The 17,076-nt window shown below is 36.6% G+C and overlaps 1 protein-coding gene across 1 annotated transcript; it reads left to right on the top strand.

The window, feature by feature from the left end:
• Positions 1-283: 283 nt before the first annotated feature.
• On the top strand, positions 284-14,423 carry LOC121294144 (LIM domain transcription factor LMO4-like). Its single transcript, XM_041217735.1, has 5 exons — positions 284-791; positions 3,328-3,568; positions 10,376-10,472; positions 10,804-10,959; positions 13,244-14,423. Exons 2-5 carry the CDS (start codon positions 3,333-3,335, stop codon positions 13,250-13,252), a joined length of 498 nt encoding a protein of 165 aa, XP_041073669.1. The 5' UTR covers positions 284-791; positions 3,328-3,332; the 3' UTR covers positions 13,253-14,423.
• Positions 14,424-17,076: the final 2,653 nt, after the last annotated feature.

Below are 17,076 nucleotides of genomic sequence, written 5' to 3'. Positions count from 1 at the left end.
ATTTGGTGTGGGTCCCTGGTACAATGTGTACAATGTGTTTGTCAACCCTCTTGTTAATGATGAGGTTGTCGTGTATGAAGCTGCTGAGTGCACGGCCGATAAACAGCAAGCCTGGACAATAACAAGCATCAATTTTCTTCCTCCTTTACTCGGTGTGGCAAGCGATTGTCGCGTTCTTCTGATTGGGTGCTTTTATAATTCCGCCTGAATGGGCTGCGTGGCGATTGGCTGTTAATATGTTTACGTCACCCTCTCTGAAGAGATGTGCCTGGGATTTTTGTCCTGTCACAAACACATGTAGAGCGGTGAGTGCGAGAGAGCAGATCACTCCCAAGCAAAAAAAACAAAAAAAAAGAAGCTCGTGGAGCCATTGATTTGTTTTTTCTCTAATCGAGCTTCACGAGGAAGTAAAAACAAGAACGACTTCGGTATCTGGAACGAAAGTATTGCGTATTGATAACGCGTTTGTCAAGGACTTCCCTTGTTCGCTAATGAAATATAAAAAGAACGGAGCCAGAGGAAATACAATCTGAAAACCCCATTAGCCTGGCTGAACATTTCTATTGCCCCGGCGTGAGAAATACACGAAAGGACTTGAACTCCGTGGTGCTTATAGTGCCGGGACATCTGGACACTGACATTTGGCTGTAAAACCAATACAGCCTCTGCTGGCACTCAGCTTTTTTTTTTGCCAAGATAGTTACTATACTGTAATTTTTTTAAACATTACGTTACATTTTCAACGCGGTCCTCACATCTTTTAACCATTACGCTTCAACGAGGCAAAACAGGTAGGTCTTTCTTCTTACTAAAGCAAGTTATACTTGATATAGTTCAGTGAAGATATGGATAATATATGACATATATATATATATATATATATATATATATATATATATATATATATATATATACTGAATTTTATATATGACTTAAATTTTGGTCTGATGTTTCCATACGACATAAACAAATGTAGAATTTTCGTTAGAAATTCCTTTTCGTTATATTACTATATATATATATATATATATATATATATATATATATATATATATATTATATACTAATATATATATCGATCAGCATTCCTTAAAGATTGCTTTTAAGATGTAATCAAATACAGCATACCTTTGTAGTCTGGTTTTAAATTCAGTATAGCATACTGGACTAAGATTTCCATTACATGAGAGTAGATGTTGAACTTCATGCTGATTTGAACTCGGCTCTCGCCAAGATAAGCACCAACTAAGACGTAGCTTTGCAGTAAACTAATGTGATCCATCTGCATCTGCATCCATTCGCGTTGTTTTCCATCTGATGATGTAGATATCCTTCTGTCTGGTGTTGATTGCTGAAGTGTAATGCTGGCTCCAGGGATCACTTGACACTGGATCGTTCTGTATTCTGCTGTTCGATTACTACATTCTTACATTTTTATTAGTTGATCTCCATCTAAAAAAATAAAATAAAATAAAGGCACCAGCGACTGTTTAAAATGGGGACTGTTTTGCCTCCAGCTGCCTGATCTGTTTTCTATTTCACAGACTCCATTTCAGCACGTAAATTGCCTGGCCGTGTAATTACAAGAGTAAGCCCTTTTTAAGTTAAAAGCTTTTTTTTTTTTTTCACCCCGAACTGAAACTTGACGAGGGCCCGTTCTCTTTAGTTGTCTGGGGACTCACTTTCTGGCCAGTCTTTTTAATTAATCTCTATAGATTTAATCAGCACTAAGGTATTGCTGCTTGCCCGTAAGAGTTTTTTTTTTCCCTCCTAATTACCTTTCAACAAAGATTTGGGTAGCCCGCGTTGAAATCTGTCTGCAGAAAATTGGAAACGATTACAAATTAAAAAAAACAAAAACATCAGGAGACTGAAATGCAGATTGCCTATTATAAAATACTAGCTAGCGGGTTTGCAATTCTGAAGTATAGTCTGTAATTCTGGGGCCTTGTAATGAACAATAAAATGAAGCCCGTCATTTGCTGCTTAGGTACAATAATAAAGCCAGGATGTATTAGACAGGGCATCGCTGACATTGTGATTAGAGGTTATTGGGTCGATTACTGAAAATATGATACCAGTCATGTGAACTCCGTGGATCAGATACTGTGTACTTTAATCATTCCAAGCAAAGCGAGCATTAAACACTGGCTCATGCTTTAAAACTCGTAAGCTATTATGGTAATATATATATATATATATATATATATATATATATATAATATATATATATATATATTGGTGTGCGCACGTTAATAGATTTACAACATGTGCTTTTAATATGTGTAGCTTTATGACTTTTCAGTTAGCAGCAATTCTTCCTTTCTGGCAATCTGCTTTTTTATTTTTTTTAATAATCTGCCCGCCTTTTTTTTCTTTTACTGAAGAATGAACATTGACTGGCTCGAGGAATAGCAGGGTTAAAAAAAAAAAAAAAAATCAATTTTAAAGGCAATTTCGGCTGGCCAACAAAAGCCAGTCTCTTTAATTGTTCTATCACCCAGACTGTTATCAGTAAAACAGCGTTAATCTTGGAGGAGTCGGGACGCAACAGCAGCATTTAGATGAGCGATCAAGGACAGATTAGAGAGGAAAAAGTGGTCTGAATTCTGTTTGGATAACAGGTTAAACATCCCTCCTTAAACGGTGGGATCCATTTATACCAACGTCTCGAATCCTAATGCACGCAGTAGCTTACTGATAGAAAGCCACGGGAATAAAACCGAAAAATGAAGGATGAAAGTACTGAGTTGAAGATGCCATATAAAGTTGTTTCCAGTTCTAAACAGGTTCAACAGCTGCCGGTAAACTACACTACAGACACCAGGGGGAAAAATAATAAAAAAAAGAAGCTTTGCATTTGCCAGGTGGTTATGAAGTGCAGCTTGCATATGTTATGATACAGGGGAGTGCTCTTTCATATTCATGTAAATATATATTTATTTTTTTATTTTTTTAAGTTCTCTGAATACATGCAGATTTATGACTTACCAAGTAATACAACATGCCTCAGTTGGGCTGGCCAGCAAAACAACACATTTAATGCTATGTTTATAGAATAATTTTGACTGGCTCTTAAGGGTTCTGTTCAGTGATCTTGTTGGCATTTTAAAACAGGTATTTAAAACAACAGCAAAAAAAAAAAAAACACACATACCTTTTTATATAATTCATTCATAGAAGTTGGTTGCAACTCCAAAGTTATGATCAAGCATACAATATACAGTTGATTGAAAGCTTGCTTCCCGGGAGAGATTCATATGATATCTACACTACTGTAACAAGGTTGTCTTCAGATAATACATGTTCCTTGTTCTTCTTGTACAGAGACCATGGTGAACCCAGGCAGCAGTTCCCAGCCACCCCCGGTGGGTGTGGGGTCCCTCTCTTGGAAAAGGTGCGCAGGCTGCGGGGGCAAGATCGCAGACCGCTTTCTCCTCTACGCCATGGACAGCTACTGGCACAGCCGCTGTCTCAAATGCTCCTGCTGCCAGGCACAGCTGGGAGAGATTGGCACATCCTGCTACACCAAAAGCGGCATGATCCTTTGTAGAAACGACTATATCAGGTAAATGATACAAATAATACAAATTTGAGAATAAGATGCTGTGCCTGGAACTTTTGCATTGTGTGCTAAATACAATACAAAAGGACCCCTTATGGAAATAACCAAAATGAATAACTCAAGCTGTAGTTGTATACCTCCTATGCTAGATCTACATCCAATCAAAGAAAACTGAACAGTGTAATATGGGATAGTTGGTGGTATGGAGAAGTATCCACCCGGTGCTGTAGATTTGTATCCTTTTAAAGTACGGCTCATGGTCCATTGTAGTTGAGAGGCACTCTTTATCCTTTAGTGACAATCTGTGGTAGGATGCAGCTGCAAAGTCTTTGTGCATTGAACTACTTCAGGGGCCATTCCAGGGTCATGTTTTTCAATGTTTTTATTGCTGTTTTGTGTGGACCCCACTGCAGTTGTTGTCTATGCACTTCCATGTAAGCCTCAAGAAAGGAGACTGAAGCAGCTGTGTGTGTCTGTGTGTGTGTGTGTGTGTGTGTGTGTGTGTGTGTGTGTGTTTGTGTCTGTGTCTGTGTTTGTATGCGTGTGTGTGTTTTGGAGGGGATGCTGGTTCCAGGCACTTTATCTTCCAGTTTAATTAGCACATCAAAAAGTGAAGAATGGCTTGTGAGTGCAATATAGGTGCATTGCATTTAAAACTTTTAGAAGTCCTGGAACAATTGTCACACACACACACACACAGACAAAAAATATTAAGACTGGAAAAATAAGCTCCCACTGAGTTTATAGTCAAAATACCAGGGCAAGCTAACCTCCCAAACTCATTAGTGTAGCATTTTAAAGGATCATAGGTTCTTTCGTAAGGTTTCTAGATACTGTATGCTTTTTATATCAGTCAGCGTTATCATTTAAATGAAAGTCCCTTGTGGAGAAGGACACAGCTTTTGGCATTACATCATTAGCAGGAAGGGAATGCATTAAGAACGAGAAGATTTGCCGCCACACAGACAGGGCAGAGGGGGAAGTTTCTTTAAGTTTTTAATTTAAAACATTCAGCCATGGTTTTATAAGTGTGAAGGGTGTGTAGATTACTATTAATCCCTTCTAACAAGTATCAGAAAGATAATAAGGGTGAAATTTCTCTGTTTTCAGGGCTGTATTCTATTCGACCTCATTAGTATAAAACAATGAAGAGGGCATTTAGTTATTCCGATAATGCAACTTCTTTCACTTGAGTGCAGCTTCAATCAGTTAAGTGGAATCTGGACCACAGTAACTTTTAAAAAGAAGTGATATAACTCATTCCACATTCACTTTTTTGATTTAATAATTTGTTATTTTGTTCGAGGGGTTCTTTTTGTCTTTTATATATTACATATATATCAAATATATATAATATATAGATAGATAGATAGATAGATAGATAGAATCTATCTATCTAATCTTCTATCATCTATCTAGAGCCTTGTATTACGGAACATGCAGACATAAAGTGAATTTCACCGAAGTTTTTTTATACAAGTACGTTCCGAATTAAATCATTAATTACTTTATTTGAACTTATGATCGTCTTGACATCAAATCTTATTAAATTATTTATTTTTTTTGGTTTGAGAACCTTTTTGGAAAACAAGATAATAATAATAATAATAATAATAATAATAATAATAATAATAATAATAATAATAACCTCTTTCCCCTTCCTATTCTACTTGTGGGGGTACATTGAAATATTTAACATGTACATTCTGCTGGTTATAAAATGTATATGTCAACTGTATATTTGCAACCTTTTTACAAATAGGATGCTAATGTTGAGAAACATGGGACAATACATTTTAAGTGCTATATGCATTTTATATGCCATACAAACTGCAGGGCACCTTGTAGGGGCTGCACTTTTAAAAGGGCAAGTGTACCTCTCCAAGCAAATTAAGTCAGTTGTGTGCTTCAGTAATGGGTCTACAACCTAATTAGAATTTGGAGGAAAAGTGGATGGACCATTCCTCTTGTATTAAGAGTGCAGTTGGTGGGAGAATGAAACTTCAACAAGGTTCAGAGACGAGATCTGAGCCTAGATAAAGCTGCCTGACAGTGAGTCCACACAATTAAAAGCTTTAATTAGTGGCTCCTCTATTTTCTTTTAGTCCTGATGGGTTTTATCTAATGAGATCTGGTCCCCAGCTCAGATCTGGTCGGAATGACGTGTCCGAAATGAATGAGAGCCTCATCGCAAACAAAACATTTAATTAACAGAATTGGCTTTTTAGAGGGAGGGAGGGAGCGAGAGGATTATTACAGGACCAGTCACCTCTGCGTTTTTAAAGGCACAGTGTCCCGGTTTTTAATGGGCTATTAAATTGTAGTGTAAATAACAGAGCAGTGCCTTTTATTAATCAACAAATGGTGAGCGCTTATGTAAGGATTTTATTTCGGGAACGTCAAGGATAGTGAGTGTAATACGAGCCATTGCTTTGTGTTTATTATATAATAAAACTGCAAAGTTCTCTGTTCCTGTAGCGCCTGTAGAAATCGACTGCATAGCAAACCACTGCATTCCTATTAAAACTATTTTAATAACTCAAAACACATAAACTATAACTATAAACAAAACCTGAAACGTAACCAGTAAATGTTACACGTGGAAAGTGCGTTGGCATTTTATCACTGAATTTTCAGTTAAATTATAATTTCCTTGCAGACTGTAAAAGGCACCGAACAAGGGAGTTCATTTTGCAAGTAATAATGAGCCGGCTGCAAGATTCAGGAAATGCGGTCCCTTTAATTGAATAGGCTAGGTAATTAAATGGCACTTTTCCAATAGAACGTGCTAGGTAAATCTAATAGTTGGTTATTTAATATCACTTTGAAGTCTGCCCACTCAAGCACTATGACAGCACAGGAGCATGTGAACTATTAGCTAGGAAAAACCAGGATTTCAAAAATTAATTAAATCGCGTGCAATTTAGGGGAAACGTTTATCTTGATTTGTCATAACAGAATTAATTCAAGGCCTTCAATTCACTTGGGGCCAGATCTGTTACTCTGAATTAACCAAGCATAATTTGGCTGATTTTTCCTCTCTCTCTCTCTCTCTCTCTCTCTCTCTCTCTCTCTCTCTCTCTCTCTCTCTCTCTCTCTCTCTCTCTCTCTCTCTCTCTCTCTCTCTCTCTAATGCAGTACATGCCATTATGCAAAGCCCCCCTCCTCTTAAGTATCAATATCTCGTAGTGCTTTTAAGGTGCTTTGGCTCCTGTGTACAGAAGCATCTGTAATTGACTATTTTGCAGACATCATTAGTGTATTACTTTTATACTATATTTAACGCTATTGTTAAAGGTACAGTGTGCATATTAGTAACAATTGCAGAAATTTGTTGGGGGGGGGGGCGGTCTTTGCAGCCTGTACAGAAATCATTTATATAATAAAGAAAATAATATTTACCTTGTTAAGAAGGTTGCATGTGTTTTAAAATTCAGAAGTTAGTTATTTATCTTCTAACCTTCAGAAACTTCTATGCCACTATTTCTATATCTATATCTATTTTTTAGGTTGTTTTTTTAACCTCCATTTAAGGAACCTCCCAGTGCTGGTGATTGATGGTGTAGTCTAATAGCTGAAATATAAACGACCTACAACCTAGAATGCAAAGATGAGAAACTGAAACCAATCCTGCCATCGTAATTAAAGAGTCCCCAGGCTTTAATTAGGCTGACCTGGGGTATCTCTTCCCCAATGCGAGAGTTCGAGGGAAAACTGCCAGTCTGACACTGATAGCAACTTAATTGACCACCTAAAGCCTCAAGCCTTTTAAGTCAAATACTCTCCCGGACAATCCCCTGGTCCAATAATTAACACAAAGCATACAGAAAGAAAGTAGGGAATAAATAAATATAAAATTGGAGTGAAGTGACCACGACTAACTGCAACATCATTCTGTTATGTCATTTTGTGTCTACATCGGTAACGTGAATCACCTTTAAACTTTATCCCTGTAAAATTGTGCACACTAATCCGTATCCTTGTGTGGTAAGGTACGTGGCAGTTTGAAAACAAAATATCCAGCAAATGAGAGACCAGCTGAGACCAAGCAAAAGAGAACTGTTCCTTCATTGATAATGCATTTCAATTTATTTAGTGTTTGCTTGTTTTCAAACGTATCCAGAGTATAACTGACCCATGCACCTTTTATATATCACTAAAGCCTGCAATGTTATTACTTTAGTCTAGGTCTGGTTTTTTTAATGTAAAAGGAGAGGGGGGGGGGGGGGGGGAACCACTCCACGTACTAATAGTATAGACCAAACAATTTCTTGTGATTCTGTGTAACACAAAGGGTTAAGTCTGATCACAAAGATAAACTTCAGTGTTTAATGTCTGTTGGTGCAAATCATATGCAGTTAAGAAAGGGGCATGACAGTGAGCACATGTAATTGTCCTTTTTAGCAAGCGACAGTGCATTAACCTACATATCGTTCAGCAGATTTATAGGATGTCCATTACACTGAAAGGCTTTGAAGGTTTTAACTGATTTTCTACTGATATGTATTCTAGCGTTACATGAATGTCCTTTTTGCTGTGAGTGTTTTTTTTTTTTTTTTTTAAACTAGGCTAAGTGCTTCAGGGGTTAATCGTCACTATTCAATTGCCTAGCATTAAGATGAAACACAAATGTATTTGGGTTAGACGTCTGAATGGTTTTAAGACAAGTGCTGAATCTTGTTGATGGTATCTTCCACCTTAAAAATAACCTACCCAGCGTTTTCAATTTAAACCCGTTCCACCTGCAGGTTAGCTCCTAAAGCACAGCTTTCTCCTTTCAGTGGCCGTTCTAATTCTGCAACAACGTGTCGATGTGTCGTGGCTCTCAAACTAATTAGTTTTGAAATGGAGTTTTGATTGAACTCTTCAAATCGATGCTGCAGCAAAATTTGTTTCTCAGGCTTCCTATTAAAAGCCATCTTAGGGGGGCAGTTTTCTCTCTCTCTCTCTCTCTCTGTTGTTCTGTCGATACATTTAATAACAACTTAGAAGCTATTTTCAATAAAGAGGCGACAGCAAATTAGTACTTTGAACATGACAAACCTCCTCTGCAAGATCAGGACCTGAAAACTCAAGCCTATTTTAGAAGCACAAGCGCCCAGCACATTTTTAAAGGTGTAACATATATTTATCACAGGCTGAACTGAATTGTACTGTTGTTGAAAAAAATTGAATCGAATGCAGTATTAATTCAGAAGTGAATAGAGTATTATTATTTTCTTTCTTGTTTAAGCAGAGTCAGGGTTAGCATGTTCATTATTACAGTATCATTATAAAGTACCCAAGCACATTTTAGTCATACAGAAAGCACTGTGTAATATGGATGCATCAATAAGAGACATTGCACCAGTTCTATTGAGTTTTTTTCTTCTCTAAATACAGGCTTTACTTTTTGTGCTGTATTTATAGTTGCAACTCCTTAATGGAACACTGAACCCTGCTAAATTATCACGCTTAGTTTGTAGCGCATAACATTGATTGCTTCTTTGCAATAGCTTTAAAAATAATCAGGGTGCGTTCTTGAAACAAACGTCTAGCTTTAAATGTATGTGTATATTTTAGCCAGCCCCCCCCCCCTCCCCACCTCTGTTTCCATGTCAGATGTTGTGGTCTTATTTGATTGCATAGGAAAACTGCAGTGATAGAGCAAACACCCAGTGAGATATGATGACAAATGGGTCCAGATCCCAGTAAATTACTTTCTGCTCAAATCGAAATTTCATTCAGTTTGTTGCTAGCAGAGATGAAGTAATCTAAATTGTGGACTCGGAGGCAGATAGAGGGAAGCTGGAGCAAGCATTTCATTATCAAGAGGGAGAGAGAAGGTTAGGATGAAAGAGATGAGCAGAGGCAAATCTAAAGTATTGACACCATGATTGAAAAGGTTAACCCATGCACATTATATATCAACCTGGATAGCGCAGTGTTTCTAATGGAAACTGTGATCGGATGGAGTTTTTGCTGCGGTTCTAATAGCAAAAGCATGATGTCTCCTTAGATGTACAATCAAAGCCTCTTAACTGTCTGATTACTTCTGTTTCTGGTTATGATTAGGATGCAAAATGTATGTTAAGGGTAATACTTAATTTCGATATCAGAGCCTGGGGACGTGCACTGTGTGTATTTTCATATACATTTAGTGCAATATTTTAAGTTGGAGAGCTGTTTTTGTTCTATGCTGTAATCATACAAGACAACAATCAACTATATTGTCTTTTTTAAAAAAAAAAAAAAAAAAGTAATACAGATCCTGGACTGCAGTAGCGTTGTTGCTTCATGCAAAGCTTTGGATTCAAATGATGTAGCCAAAGCCAGTTATGAATGTACACGGTTTGAACAAAATTGTGGAAACACCTTCAATATGTAGAACACACTTATTATATATTTATTGCACATGGCATGCCTGTATCCTGCAAAATGAAAAGCTATTACTGAAGTCGACTTCAACCACCACGGGCCATGTGTCTAAAAGTAGGTTCTTGGTTGGCAGGTGCTTCCTTATCCATGAGTGCACAATTATTGATATTCCACAAGGAAAGTCATGACTTCAAAGGTCATTCTGGATAATAGGCTTCATTGGACATTTTCACCCCCAATTTCTCTGAATAAATTCGAGAAATGGTTGTGTGTCCCTCCAAAAGAAATGTAAGCAACTATCAGACTTGTCACATTCTACCTGTGCCGTCCTGGCATCCTATTGTCACTCTATGCCCTACTGATCGTGTTTCTAATTTTTTTGTCCAGTTACATGACCCAGCTCGTATAAAAAAGACCCTCCCAAGCCATGTATTTGTGTTTTAATTATTTCAGATTATTTGGAAACAGTGGAGCCTGCAGTGCTTGTGGACAGTCTATTCCAGCAAGCGAGTTGGTTATGAGGGCGCAAGGCAATGTCTATCATCTCAAGGTAAACGTATGTTTGTTTGTTTTTGTTTTTTTTTATTACTTATTGATGATGAGATTGCATCAGTACACTATCACTCCATAAACCTCGAGCTACAAGAGGAAAATGATCCACTGCAAGATTCTTTGCTAGAGATCTTTTTATGCCAATTGACATGTTATCTTATTTCAATGGGAAATATAAACTGTGAAAGGTTGTACAAGCTTGCTTACAAATTAATTGCTAATACAGCACCAGGCGTACAGTCCTTTTGATGAAGCAGTGGTGAATGTGTCTTGACACACTGTGGTGTTCTGGGGCCTGTTATGATGTTTCTTTGTTTTCCTCTGGACAGTGTTTCACATGCTCTTCCTGCCGGAATCGGCTGGTCCCGGGAGACAGGTTCCACTACATCAATGGCAGTTTGTTCTGTGAGCACGACAGACCCACAGCTGTCATTAACGGCCACTTGAATTCGCTTCAGACTAACCCTCTACTGCCAGACCAAAAGGTACATTTGCATGCTTCATTACAGCGCCTTCATATTTCTTCCCTGAGCTCACAGGAAGAATGGAATGGAAGAATTGGAATTGTACTGTAGAATGCAAAATCAATTCTGTTTACCCTCATTTTGAAGAGAGTTTCTTAGTCCAGTGATGGTCATTCTGTTGTTTCAAATATTTCTGTCATTCTTTATTAGGGAAATCATTAAAGTAATTTTAAACAAGCAATACAAAAATGAACATAATGCCCAAATGCCATCTTCACTCTGTGTAAACCCAAGTATTTAGTGTTTTAATGGTGGATTATTTTATTTCTCGTTAGAAAGCTTATGAAGTGCAGACACTACCTGCCTTAAATGGAGCAAAAAAAAAATGTTACAACATACTTCGGTCTTAGCCAGGCAGACCAGTGCAATTTTGTAACTGTAGAAACTAATATGTAACAATTACTGTCAACAATAAAATGAAAAGATTGCAAATGAGAGAGAGAGAGAGAGAGAGAGAGAGAGAGAGAGAGAGAGAGAGAGAGAGAGAGAGAGAGAGAGAGAGAGAGAGAGAGAGAGAGAGAGAGAATATGTATGGAGTCCACGTAATTGTTTTCACATCATATTTCATGCTGATTACGTATTGATGACATTGATTCATTTACTCTTTACAGCACCACTTGCATGGATATTAAATCTTATTGACCAAAGATGAATTTTAATTTCAGATTGACGATAGATTTTTCCGTCATTCCTGATTGCATGTTTGACTTTTTCATCATTAACCGAGGCAATCGCACACCACTGAGCTTTGCAGTGAAACAAAGCACGCACACATCACTCGGTAATTCTTTATAGATTTACAATAGGAACTTTATTAATGTTGGGGGCATCATACATAACAGCGTTTAGCTCAATTACATTACAGTTGTATAAACTAGGTGTGTCAGAATATAGGATTCAGAATCTCAGGACACTTTTTTTTTTTCATTTCTTTTTATTTTTTCAGGTAAGGATTATAGAAAATAATGATCTGAATGTTGGAATAAGTGCAGTTTTGAATATTTGCCATTTTTAGACCCCATTTCAGTCAATTACATAGTCCTATTATATGCTTCAGTCTGTTGGGTTAGTGATGGCCCTTGTTCTGTATAATTACACACATTTTCAGTCCTGGAAAAATTTAGAAAATGTGCCTGTTTTAAACCAATGTCCCGTTCCCATTATACTTGGTGTAGTGAGTATGAAAGATCTCATTGCTTATTTATATGGGAACATCTAATGTAGTGCAAACTGCTGAATTATTAATGTTAAAATGCAATCAAATATAGGGTGCAATGTTTTAATTATTGTTGGGATGGAATTGTTTAACATCAATTACTGTCAGTTTTATCCTGAAAGCCTTCATACATTTATCATGTATTATACTGCCTAACATAATAAAATTCAGTAGCTTTAGTGGGATATAATTAAGTATCTTAATTCCTAATATAAAAAAAGAAGTACATAGAACATTTGAGAGTCATCATCATTACCCAGTTCTATAAAATAAGTGAATATCTAATTCAGTTACAGTGCTTCAACATAACATCCTAGTAAACACAGCAAATGAGTAATAATACAATGGCTCTGTAGCAGAGAAATCATACATACCTGTGTCACTATGAAGGGTCTTATTCTGTCGTTGCTTATTATGTAAAATTTCACAGTGACATAATTGGTGCGGTCTGTGTCCACAGTGAAGGACACATTTGACGCTCATTTATTGAGTAGGTTTCTCTGGCTGCTGCCTAATCTCTTTGTTCAGGACAGACAAATTACCTTTTTCACACTGAGCGCAAACTCTGGGGAATTAAACCACAGAGCCGCAGTCACTTTAATTAGCCTGAAAGTGGGGGTTTGCAATTACTAATAGACTGAGCTTTTAGTAATTTGAGGAGAAAGGGTAAAAAGAACTATAGAATACTAAAGAACAAAGAATGTAACCCCCCCCCACGTTTTTGTGTTTTAATACTCGGGTAATGAAGTTCAGTTTTTTTACCCGTATGCATGATGAGGGGTACAGTTACAACACTGCCATAACAATGATTGAACTTTTAAGGGACACATATTAACATTATTACATTAATTAATGAAGAAGTTGGAGATTTATTTCAATTACTGCGGTGAAATAGTTTCAGTAGATCAGAGTTACTATGTAAGCACACAAAAAGATAGTGCTGAATTTAATAACATCTCCTGTCTCAATTTAACCAGCTGGTCTTACATTTTGTGTGTGTGTGTGTGTGTGTTTTTTGTTTTTCCTCAGGTCTGCTAAAAGGAATGGAGCCATGCCAGCAAACAGCAGGATGCGTGTCTTCATGTCAGACCTGGCCCGTCGTCCCCGGTGGGCTGTCACTCTGGTTCTGCAGAGAGTCACCTTTCCGGCCGGTGTCTATGCCACCTCCAGCACCCCATGCCATTGTATTTCCCCTTTTTACTCTTGACTGCCCTCTTCTCGAGTCTGTTCCTGCGTTCACGTGACTGAGGAGGAACATTAAGGACTCCATGAACCTGGACTAATGGGAGACTGTGTACAGAAAATGAGAGAGGAAAAAAAAAATTTAAAAAAATAAATAAATAAAGCTAATTGAGAGCAGCTTTTCCAATCTGCATCGTTCTTCTGTTAACAATTAGCAGGGCGATGACCGCGTTTATACCCTGTGCTCTACCTTCTTTGCAACCTTCTGTTTGCTCTTTGTATATCTTAAGTGTTGTAAAGGAAATGTGTTTCATTTTGAAAAAAACAATAGACTATGCTTTTGTGGAAATCTATCATACACTTTTTGTGTAACTCTGTAAAATACCATGTATATATGCATGTAAGTGTTCTTTTTGTCCCAATGTTGCTACCACCTCTCCCCCACCCCATCCCATAAACACCCTCCACAGTGCAAATATGAAGCTCATAGCAGATACAATGTAGAGATTTTCACCAACCTATAAATGCTGAATGAAAAATAAATCTATTTGTGATATTTTCAGACATTTGCTCAAGTATGGTGTATTTAAGTAATACAAATTTTAAAGAGAAAATTAAGCATGGTTTTAATATAAAACACCTCACAATTGCAGCATAATTATTGCATTATACAGTGTGCATTTCATTTGAGTGTTACAATATACAAGTGTTTGTAATGATTTTTTTTCTGTACAATTGCTTTTTAGAAAGCGGTGCTTTGATTAACCCCCAAATGTTTTTATTTTTTATTTTTTTATTTTAAGCCATAAATTAATGGAGCTGTCAGGATTTTAACAGATATTTGAATAACATTGAACCATGGTGCACGGTGATCATCAATACTAATAATGGCCACATAATTGAAATAAGGAAACATAACGATTGCATTTGTTTTTTCAATTAACATACGCTATTCATCTATCTAATGACCGTGTGTGAACGGATACAAAAATATCCTTTGAAGATTTAATTACTGGAGAAAGAAACATCTAGGGCAATAATACATACATAATTGTTATATTTGCAAAAAAAAAAAAAAAAATTAATAATAATAATAATAATAATAATTTCGTAATAATTACAAGTATTCGTGCGATATTACTGGTTCTTCCATTAGGTAATACGTCATGCAACACTCTGTGTGACAATGTCAAATGCAGGAACATTGCTGTGCAGTGTCGCTTATAGCAATCTGTGAGCTGTAATAGTTTATTTATTTATTTATTTATTTATTTATTTTTGGGGGGTGGGGGTGGATTGGTACACAAATTGCCTTTTATTTCCAAAACCAGTCTGGTGGTCTTACCTGCTGTCTCTGCCGAAAGTTGTTCACACAGCACAGTTTGGCAGTCTCTGCTCCAGAGAGGCCCAATCAAGGATGGCAGGGTTGGTTTTTCAGGTCAGGATGGAGGTGAATTTTGTAAGGACGTTCTCATACCCCTGGCAGTGGTTGCCCTTGACCCTCACCTCTAATGGGACGTGCATTGCTGTCAGCACCGCTTTTAGTGCTCCTTCAATCCACAATAGTTAATTTATTCGTGTATTTGAAGTATGATTAAATTAAACAGAAAATCTTAATGTTTTATATGAGTCATATATTTAAGCACAATTTTGCATTACTAGCACACATGATATTGTAAAGGTTACGCCATTTCATGACACAACCCACACTCATACATTTTTACACGTTTTGTCAACATTAATTCATCATCTTTAATGAGTGTTTACATTTATTTGTAAAAACCCCTTTTCGATATTCACGTAGTGTTTATGAAAAACTTATGAATAGTATAAACAAGCTTTAGTCGGCCTCTGACAAATCTATTATACTCTAGCCATTTAAAATATATATATATATATATATATATATATATATATATATATATATATATATATATATATATATATATAGTTTTTAAAAACCCATATTGGGTTTTACCCCCAAAAAAAGGAAATTTTTTAATTATTATTTACTATTTTGTTTTATTATTATTATTATTATAATTATAAAAGTATGGTATTATATTTTAATTTTGTCAGCACATATGGTCTTTCAGCCACAGTTTTGTATTAGAATACGTTTTTGAAGTAACATTATTTGTTTTAAAACAATGAATTAGAAGTCCCAGCGTTTGTTACAATCTGGAAGATGAATACTGTGAGGTAGTAACACTCATAGACCTTTGTTTTGACCTACAAGAGACCAGGCCTTATTAAACTGTTTCAAGGTGATGGGTTTTGCACTGTGGTCTCAGTTGGTCAAAGACAGCTAGCCACATTCATGGCCTGTGTACACCTCTAGCAATAAAGCTTACAGACTGGTACGCAGGAGTATGTTAAGAATTTTTATTGGCTTTGTCCTCAGACTCCTGTAATCCAGTGGTGCATATAAGAAAGCATTTGTGAAACTTAATTAGCACTGAAGCAGTTAAAAATGCTTAAATTTCACTAGCCTTTCCTCTAAGCCTAATAAGAGGCAGTCCTTTAAATTTTATTGCAGTTTTTCAAACAGCAAAGCAGATATTTTACACAGATTCTAAGAATCCCCTTCATTGTTTTTTCAAGCACTGCTGTGTCATTTATGTATGAATGCAAATTTGGGGGTCTGTTTGTTTCCTTAGCTTATACAACACAAAACAACAGCTGAAGCACAGTATAACTTGTGCTTTAAACATCACAAGTTAAAATGAGCACAAACCCATTAAAGCATTACTTCCACTGGCATTTTATTTTGCAGTGCTAGAATTTGCAACTGTTTGTGAATATGATCCTAATGAACTATTTTTTGTCATGTATTCTCCTAAGCAGGATCTGTTTAGCAGTATGCTTTAAAAGCATGTCTTTAGTTTCAGACCTATAAGGTTACAAATATAATTCAAGTTAGCATAATCCACATGCAAGTGACAAGGTCCTTGCTTTGATGTGCTAAACTGGAGAAGCACTAATGGAGCTAAGGAACTACAATATACCATACTTAAATGGCATGTCTGCTTAAGGGGAAACACTTTCTAAAACCTAGAACCATTTCAAACCACACAATAGGGGCTCAGTAATGGGGACTCTTTGATATGGATGGGTAGTTAATGGGAACACTTACATTTGCAGGTTTTTTTCTGCTATGTAGTAAATACCCACGAAAGGTAATTTAACAAGAAACTTTTTTTAAATGCAACCCAAAAAGAAAATACAAAATGACAGGAAGATAAGCCATGTAAAATCTCTTCTGTCTTTAAAGCAACCTTGAACAAAGGTTTGATTCCTCTATAAGGTGATAACGAGTTCTGTATAGTGGAGTTCCTTTTTAATCACTTAACGTGATGAATTTCGCACTCTGGAAAACTGAAGGATTGAGAGCGTTGGAGGCTGACATCTGTTTGCTAGCAAGTCCCTTCATTTTTAATAGATAGGCAGACAGCTTTGGCAACAGTATTTTCTTAAACCCTAATGAAACCAAAGTTAATATTTGTGCAGATGGAAAAACTCGGGGGGGTGGGAGGAGGGGGGTGTTAGCACTTTTATATGTCTCTTACAATTTGATGATGTTTGCAACCATTCTGAATAGTTCTGGGTCCTGTTTCTCCTACATCACTTTTCTCTTAATCTACCTGTACCTGTCTGTAGTAGGCTAGATTGCCAGGATT

The sequence above is a fragment of the Polyodon spathula genome, chromosome 18 (assembly GCF_017654505.1).
Source record: "Polyodon spathula isolate WHYD16114869_AA chromosome 18, ASM1765450v1, whole genome shotgun sequence".
Taxonomy (NCBI): Eukaryota; Metazoa; Chordata; class Actinopteri; order Acipenseriformes; family Polyodontidae; genus Polyodon; species Polyodon spathula.
The sequence above is the reverse complement of the archived record's forward strand: the minus strand, read 5'-3'. Positions and strand labels throughout refer to the sequence as shown.